The 9,189-nt window shown below is 40.9% G+C and overlaps 2 protein-coding genes across 2 annotated transcripts; both read left to right on the top strand.

Moving 5' to 3' along the window:
* The first annotated feature begins 670 nt into the window (after positions 1-670).
* tmtops3a (teleost multiple tissue opsin 3a) lies at positions 671-5,276 on the top strand. Its single transcript, XM_068326300.1, has 4 exons — positions 671-1,058; positions 2,078-2,406; positions 4,227-4,460; positions 4,787-5,276. Exons 1-4 carry the CDS (start codon positions 671-673, stop codon positions 4,850-4,852), a joined length of 1,017 nt encoding a protein of 338 aa, XP_068182401.1. The 3' UTR covers positions 4,853-5,276.
* Positions 5,277-5,281: 5 nt separating this feature from the next.
* cd40lg (CD40 ligand) lies at positions 5,282-9,073 on the top strand. Its single transcript, XM_068326301.1, has 4 exons — positions 5,282-6,724; positions 7,241-7,268; positions 7,370-7,459; positions 7,577-9,073. The coding sequence occupies exons 1-4, from the start codon at positions 6,524-6,526 to the stop codon at positions 7,942-7,944; spliced, it is 687 nt and encodes a 228-aa protein (XP_068182402.1). The 5' UTR covers positions 5,282-6,523; the 3' UTR covers positions 7,945-9,073.
* Positions 9,074-9,189: the final 116 nt, after the last annotated feature.

Consider the following 9,189-nt stretch of genomic DNA (forward strand, 5'->3'; position numbering starts at 1 on the left):
AAACAAAAACAAATTAAAAGTAAAACAAGGAGTAAAAGTAGTAATAAAATATGATTGTCAGCAGATGTTTAGGAGGAACCTGAACTGTTAATCCTTCCTGTCCTCTTGTGTTGGGCCTGATCAGGCTGATCTGAGGCAGAGGTGAAGAGTACCAGAGTTGGTCTGATGATGGTCTCCAATCAGTGATTCAAGGAAGCGATGGATGCAGACCAGGGTGCAATGATGGAGGGGTTGGGGGTTGGGGGTTGATGCCTTCTCTCCAGGGTGACTGGAACATTAAAACCTCACTCTGGAAAATCCCTTAATGTGACCTACACCAACGAGAAAGTTCCATTTCCTGCGCAATTTGCGAATTTGATTGGCGTGTCAAATGAGCTCAGCACAATGCCTCTTGAACGCACTGCATCTGCATCCTGAAAAGCAATCAGTTTGGAGGACTCGGTATCTTCCTGCGGACCACTGGCATCAAACGGCCTCATTGTGAGCATTTATGCGTGACAGAAATAAGGGGGTGGAGGGATTCAGATGGTACTGATGGAGGGGAAAATCTGAGGCTCAGCCTGATGACTGTTTTATTGGCTCTTATTGCGCGTGGAGCTGCCCTGGGGCTTGGAGCGTTTTCCTATGTGTGCCAACCTCCTCTCCAACCCTCCGCTCTCCTCTGTCTGATATGGTCGTCCACTTACGAGGCTGCAATTTCAGCACCACAGACAGCTCAGTCTCCAACACCAGCCTCAGCACCGACGCCGCCACCCTGTGGGACACCAGGGCGTCCCAGAGCCCCGGCGGGTTGAGCCGGACCGGCCACACGGTGGTGGCAGTATGCCTCGGCTTCATTTTAGTAGCCGGCGTCCTCAGTAACTTTTTTGTTCTTCTCATCTTCGCAAAGTTTCGTTCCCTCTGGACGCCCATCAATTTCATCCTGTTGAACATCAGTCTGAGCGACCTGTTCGTGTGCGCCTTCGGGACGCCCTTCAGCTTCGCTGCGAGTCTGCATGGAAGATGGCTCATAGGAGAGCACGGATGCAAGTGGTACGGGTTCGCCAATTCCCTCTTTGGTGAGCGAACACGTCGGTAAACTGTCTGTTTAGTCTGGTTTTAGTTGTCTTAAGTACACAGTAGTGGGGGTTTTTGTGTGTGTGAGGGATTCTGGAAACAAAAGTCTGCGCGTAAAAGTATAAAACCCTCAGATCCCCCTCCGTGTCGGGTGCGCCTCGCTGAAGAACAACCGATAACATTTAATTGCGGCGTATTTCTAGTGAATGGTCAGTAAAAATAAATGAATAAACCAGCAACTCCCAAGTTTGTGGGGAAACGTATAAACTGCCTAATGTTTACTGGAAACATATTGGATTATTGATGAGTTATGGCCTGTAAAACTTCTGTTTACAGGATGCGTAAAATTAAACTTGTTACCATGGAAACAATTTCCCCCCCCCCGAATACGTTTATTTCTTTTGTTGTGGAAGAGAATGTTGAATAGTATTTGAGTAGCATGACATATAAGGCGGGACGGATGGAACCCATTCCCAGTCCTCTGGGAATTTAGGAATCCCACATTCCTAACACCCTAACCTGCCCCAATCCAGTCCGATTGGCCCGGCATGGGGATGGAATGACACCCTGGTGTCACTGCTTTCGTTATCTGAGATAGAACGCTGAGATACCGGCCCGATGATGGCGCTGTGTGTAAAGCCTGGGTGTGACTGCTACTCAGCTGAAGCTGGAACACAAAAAAAAAATTTTTTTTTGACCAAAAGCTTATAAGCACCAATCCAGGAGTGAAACGTTTCCGTTCAAAACTACCAATTTAAATCTAGATTTGTTAAAAGCTAGTGTCTTATTATAATTTTCATCTTTAGTATATACTTAAGAAACAGACATAGACCTGCTTATGTTTACACAAATGTAAAGATTTTTTTACTTTCTTAATTTCTATTTTATTTTGCTAAAAATAAAAGCTAAAAAGAAATCCCAACTTCTTCCATCCCGGTGTTTATTTTCTTCACAATTATATTTTTAAAAGGTGCAGAGTCATTCCCCATGTGTTAATCATATCTACCTTTCTGTCTTGAAGGGATTGTGTCCCTCGTGTCCCTGTCTGCTCTGTCCTATGAGCGCTGCACCACTATTCTAAGTTCCATCAATGTTGACGTGTCAGACTTCAGGAAGGCCTGGTTCTACGTTGGCGGCTCCTGGCTCTACTCTCTCGTCTGGACGGTGCCGCCCTTGCTGGGTTGGAGCAGCTATGGGCCAGAGGGATCCGGCACGACATGCTCTGTCCAGTGGCATCTGCGTTCAGCCAGCAGCATCTCATACGTGCTGTGCCTCTTCATCTTCTGTCTGCTGCTACCTCTTCTTCTTATGGTCTGCTCTTATGGGAGAATCCTGTTTGCAGTTTGGAGGGTGAGTTACGTATTCAGAAATAAATGCTGTTAGATTGTTTGTTTTTTTTGTTGTTTTTTTGTCTTTCTATTTGATTTTGTGATAAACTGATGACAAAGTCATCTGGGACAGTCTCCATCCTGCCCTTCAACCCCACACAGGATAAGTAGTTATAAAAATGTAATGTGCTTCATTCATGTGTGAATGGAAACTAACCATCCTTGTATGAAAGACCACACTAGAGAGAGCCACTGAAGTCAGCATGAATCTAAAAATAGACACCTGCCATTCATAACCACACAACATATGTCTGCCTTTATTATATTCCATACTGTGATCATTTCCTTGATAACAACGACACCCTGGGGGCTCATGGGAAGCTCCAATTTCTAATGTCTGCTGTAGTGAACTCTTACAGTTTGATTCAGTGAATTCACATAGAACGGGTCGTCACGCTAGATGTGTTAGTCATTTGTTTCTGAGGTAATTTTTAAAAAAAAAGCACTGATACATACGTATGTCCTAGAAGAAATGCTTCACATTCACAATAAATATATCCACTGGGAGAGTAATCCCAGGTAATGTCTGGGAGTGCAAGGGGTTCATTATTGGCAGAAAATTACACACTCTCTGTTTCCAGTGACTCATTCTCTCCTCGGTACAGCTTACATAACTCCGCCAGTCACTACTGTAATTGATCATCTGGAGTTGAGTCCATTATATACCGTATAACAGGGACCTCCTGGCAATGAATCACCCTGAAGATATTTTTATATTGCAGAAAAATCACGATGCTATGGTCTACCTGCTGTTATATCAGCACCCACCTGCATTTCTTTAAAGCTTTACACCAAAGCAAGTCCTAGCTGAAAAGGGCTTTGCAGGCTTGAATATTATACTGATGAATGGGTCTTCAACAGCACACCAGTTGTCTTAATGAGAGCCTGCCCGTAGGCTCACAATAGAAACTGTGCAATCAGACAGAGGATTCCTCTGGTGGCTTAAACCGCCATGTCAGGAGGGGAGAGTAAATCATATCAACAGTATGGGTATTCTCAAGTTCTGGATGCGCATATATTTTGCATTCATGATACCTACCTAAAATGAAGACAGCTGATCCCATAGCTTCAAGACTTTGACTGTCAATACTCTATCATCTATTAAGAATGGCTAAAATTGTACGGATAGATTACATATACAGTAGATGGAGCAGGAATACCCAGTCATGTTAACACTAATGTAAATACTGTAATATACTGAATCCCAACCCGTGTGGTGTGATTACTATCACATAGACAGATTACTGTTAATATTCAACACAATGTTTTTTCAAATATGTTGTATTCAAATGGTAGTTTTGACAAGGGTCTGGAATCCAAAGGTTGCGTTCAGACTGGCAGCCCAAATAACATTTTTAGCCCCTCCAGACTGAATGCGGATGTCTCTTTTATAGTCTGAACAGTCATATACAACACAAAATCGGATTTTTGCATGACTGATTGAAATCAGTTTCGGGAGGTGGTTTCAAGTTCCACTTGGACAAATACGTCTCAGTCTGAACAGCTCTAAACACACTGATGGGGCTTGACTGTCTGTGACATCATTCTATGTGCGGTCGTTGCTATGGCAACCTGTCAGATCGGCCAGTAATGTGGTCCAGTCTGAACAGAGCAAGATCCCATTTGGACACTTGGAATTTCGATTTGCCTACGGTCTGAACGCAGCCTAAGATCAAGTCCAGGTTATTTTTATCATATTGCACGTATGGTGTTTGGAAATGCAGAGGATGGGGCCAAATACATACAGTAAAGGCGATTGTTATTCTTTTTTTATGACACCAGGTGGGTAAGATCAACCTGCTGGTGGCTCAGCGCAGAGAGCAGCATGTTTTGTTGATGGTGTTGTCCATGGTTTCCTGCTACCTGCTGTGCTGGATGCCCTACGGCATAATTGCGCTGATGGCCTGCTTTGGTAGATCAGGATTCGTCACTCCCGAGGCCAGTGTGGTGCCCTCCATCTTGGCAAAGTTCAGCACTGTTGTCAACCCCATCATCTACATGTTCTTCAACAACCAAGTAAGAGCTCACAGCAGGGTGGCATTGGTTTTTGATTGGCATTCACATGACAGATGTATGTTATATAAGATCTGATGAAGTACATCCTCAGCGCTGTCCAAACATTAAGTATAATAATCAATCAATCAATCTTTGTTTATATAGCGCTTAATCACATGAGACATTACGAAGTGCCTTAACAAACAAAGAAACCCAGCAGACAATAAAAACAAGTGTCTCCACTTCATTTCTGCCGGTTGGTCTGGAGTCTTTAATCTATCTCATGTAATTATATTCTGCATGCACAAACATCCATCCATAATTTTTGAGCTTTTTTTTCCCCCCAGTTTTATAGGTGCTTTGTGACCTTTGTGAAGTGCAGTGGGGAACCCCAGCCTGTTCATGGAGAGTAGTGTTCAACACAAAGGGACTAGTTCTCTGCTCTGTTCCACAATGACCACGACCTCCTTCTTGGACATGACAGTTTTACAAACTCACGTGTCAAAGGAACTAGAAGACACAGATTTCCCTGAGGTCTCTCACCACCCTGCTACGAATTTTACATGAATAATACGTCTGTCAGCTCTTTTATTGTTCATGTTGAATGAATGCTCTGGAAACTCATGCATGTTCTCTGTGTATGCAGTTGTTGTAGATTTGAACAATTGTGCTCCAGAATGTACATCCAGATCCCAAATCAGCTTTAGTGATTTACATAAGAACAGTATCCGCCCTCGCAACTCCATGAACTGATGATAAATTTAGTTTCTTGGACTGAATGTTTCTTTGAATTTTGGAATATCATTATTTTGATAAATAAAGAATCTTTTATGGTTCACAGATTTAGCTTTAATAGCAATATATGAATATATTCCACTGTATACACTATCTACAACAATGTGTACACACTAAAAATATTTAAAGTACACATAATAAGTGCTGCATAATGGAAACACTAAAGTCTCTACTTCCACACTGAGGTCTCTACTGCCACAAATCTATGACGAAAATGACAGTAAAAAGAGTGTCTGTTGTTTTTGTTGAACATTCAAGAAGACAAAAGATAAAGCTGAATACGTTTGCATTTTTTTTTAAAAACATGCAGTTCCAAACCGCAGTGCAACACTGACATATATTTAAAAATGTGCGCACCATTACATTGGCGATATACCGGCCCGTCTACCCAGAAAAGACTATGCATCTATTTACAATAAAGTATGTCAAAGGAAGTAATGCCCCAGTTCAGGGCAGAGCTGACTAATGTCAGCTTATTTTGCAACTTCATGGAGGCAAAGACATCAGCATCAGCATTATCTGACTGTAATATTACCATTTCCCTATGTTTCGTCTCATATTTGTTGTAGGAAAATGACACAAAAACATTTCACAGGAGCCGAAACAGGCGTTGTGAGTTCAATGACTGACATGAGTTGGTCTCCTTGTTTGAATAGACCACCGCAGCCAAGCATAGTTAAAACAAGCATGTCCCTTACTGGTCCCAGGATTCACAGGATTCATTACGCTGATGTTTTTCATAAAAGTCACGCGTAACAAAAGTGTTATTTCTGTAAAAAAGGTTTACAGCTGCTGTTGACCAAATCCATAACTTAGAAAATACCCACAGCGTGCAAACTGTCCACACAGATGTGTTTGGGCATATCCATCCCTATATTAAATACTTTCATGGCACTGTAAATCCTTATTTATTACATGAACCTTACATATAATTATATATATACATATACTGTATATCATAAAATATTCTGTATTTTCACTCTCAAAATGTAACAGTGATGCCACACTAGCAAATACATACCAGACATGTATGTGTGGCATTTAGAAATACATACTTGAGAGAATGGAATTAGTTCATAAATACCTTACAGGCAACACAGATACTCATACACACACATTCACACACGCACATACAAACACAACACGCCTCTTTGAGGTCTACATGAAGGTTTCAGAGCTTCCTAGATGCAGCAATAGAAAAGCTCAGCTACTTGACAGAACAACAGTTCACAAGTGCATGGGATGTCATGCACGCTGGGTCTCTGTAGCTTTCACCAGCTTTCTCCATCATGATCAACACCTACCAGACGAGCCTGGCTCCACCACCGGTGCCCCCACGCCACAGCAGGTCGCAGCTGGTCCGCATCCCGGATCCACTTCCATCACAAGGCAACAACAAGTTTCTCATCCGTTTTTTGGTTGCTGTAGTGTTGCTGCAGCTTTTCTTGACAGTTGGAGGATTTCTCTATCTGAACCACAACACAACAATGGTAAAAATAAATTTTGTAGATACGGCTTTTAATTAAATATATGTATAATACGTATGTTTGATACATGTAATACGAAATAAGTTTAGCATAGTTGATGTTCTGAGGCAGGTAATTTCAATATTACACTTTGCATCTTAGATTATCGGGTTTTACTGGTCTAGAAATCGTGTTATAATTGAAGTTCAAATATATACATTAAAAAACAAAGATTCATCTATTTATAAGGTTTTTCCAAATGATGATAAATCTTTATTCTTACATATTCACAAATTTTAAATGTGCATTAATTTGCTTGGATTAAGCCACTAAAATATATGTAAATCTATTTTCTGGTGATTCAAAAACTTTGTGAATACAAACATGAAACTGTATTTGAAGTGAAGTACAGGAGATGGTCTCGGTTAAGAAGACATAATGTTAACAGTGCAGTCTGTTATTGTTATAGACTACTTACTAATAGAAAGGTAATTTATTATGAATATTACACGTTTGTAAAAATGTTCTTTTTCATTGTAGGGTAAACATCTTCCAGCTGAAGGAAAAGGTACATTCATTTATGTTTATTTCCTTCCTGATTAGTTTCATACTTTTTTTACCGAATAACAATCCCAATAATGTCTCTGACAAGATGTTTGTTCTGTTCAGTGGCATATCTTTCAACAGAAGAGCAGAAACCAGCCTATAGAGCTTTGGCCCGCATGGTCGTTGAGCATCCGCAAGTGAAGAGAATTACATGTATGAAACTTGGATTTTTACATACTTGGATTTAAAAAAAAAAAAAAAAAGACTTTTACAAATCTGTTAAAAGATCTATTTCCTATAATACTGCTTTTACCTCCTCTGTGTCTCCAGCCGGCTACCTTCAATGGGACATCAAACACTCACTGCGTCGAAACATCAACTACTACCACAGCATTTGGTTGACAATCCTGCAGCCTGGTGATTACTATGTCTACTCACGGGTGACTTTCTCCAGCAGTGACTATAAGCGGGCACTGGTCAGTATGGTCAAGCTGAGGAAGAATAACACAGAAGAGGAGAAAACTGTGATGCAGGCCTTCTGCAGCCTGGAGAGGCGCATTGTGCCTGACCTCTGCACGGCCTCGCAGGGAGAGGTGATGAAGCTGGAGGAAGGAAACCAGCTAAGTGTCTGGGTACCAGATCTTTCATGGGTGAACTACGAAGAAGGAGCAACAATTTTTGGAATGTACAAACTGTAGGACTGTCCTTTAAGCGCACGGACTTTAACGGAAGAGCGGAAACTTAAGGATACTGAGACTTTTCTGACTGGGTCAGTCTTTAAACTACGTGTTTTTGACATTTTGAGAAGGGTGGTGTGGGGGAGTTACAGGGACCACAGTCAAACTATAATTTATTAAATTAGATGTTTTGTGTTTTGTTTTCTATTTAAATCAAGTTGTGTAGGTGTGAAATGAAAGTTTGATATGGAATCCAAAATATCTCATCATTAGTTGGAGAATTTTTTCAGAGATACAAACTACATTTTTGCATCCAGACAAGAGAATCACAGGTTTGACACCTTCGGTGTTGGATTAAGCAGCTGTGCATACAATGCGTGCATGAAAATGAATATTTTAAATGTTGAAGTGAATTAAAACAAGTTACAAATGTGAGGAACCATCAACAGCATAAAATTTGTCAAATTTATTAGACCACAATGACCCTTCTGATACCTGGGAAAATTCAAACATGAATCATATTTAGAGTGATGTGCAATAACCTACTGCATTTTGCATTCTAGCTATTGGCTTTAATTTCTAGGACAAACAAACCACACGGCAAAGATGTGTCTTCTCATTTAAGCGAAGCCACAAGAAACGGGAACCCTTGAGACGTAGGTTTCCATTTGAGGTTTTCTCGACTCAGCAGTGATCATCTTATTTTTTTGGTGTATTCAAAGAAACATCAACCTCCAAATGCATGGAATTTTAAATCTTAAGTAGGAGTTCAACATCTGACTTGGAGAACCACACCTCGGCTTCATTGCAAATACTGGACACAGTTCAGAATGGAAACTGCATTTGTTCCACTTTTGAAATGTATTTTCCCTTCTTCACAGTAAACTGAAAGCTGTTATCTATTTTCTGTAGTCATTAGGAGTTTGTTTAAATACCAATAAGCTGCCTGGTAATTAAGAAAGTTGCAAAATCGTGTATAAAATACTGTAGTTCCACCCACAAATGTACTGCAATGCAAATCACTCGCAGCGAAATGACAAAACCAAAGTGTGGTGGAGCATGGAAAGTGTGAGCCTCTGTTGTGTAGGGGGGGTATAAAGCACACACTGACAGGATGTCACCGATACTACTCACTCCTTCCAACCTTAAAACAGATTCTTAACCTACAAATTCCTCATTGCATACATGAAGAACACCGAATGGAAAAGTCGATCACAGTCAATCCTTTAGTATAATGAAGGAACATGCAGCACACTTTTCCACTTC

The sequence above is a fragment of the Antennarius striatus genome, chromosome 10 (genome assembly GCF_040054535.1).
Source record: "Antennarius striatus isolate MH-2024 chromosome 10, ASM4005453v1, whole genome shotgun sequence".
Taxonomy (NCBI): Eukaryota; Metazoa; Chordata; class Actinopteri; order Lophiiformes; family Antennariidae; genus Antennarius; species Antennarius striatus.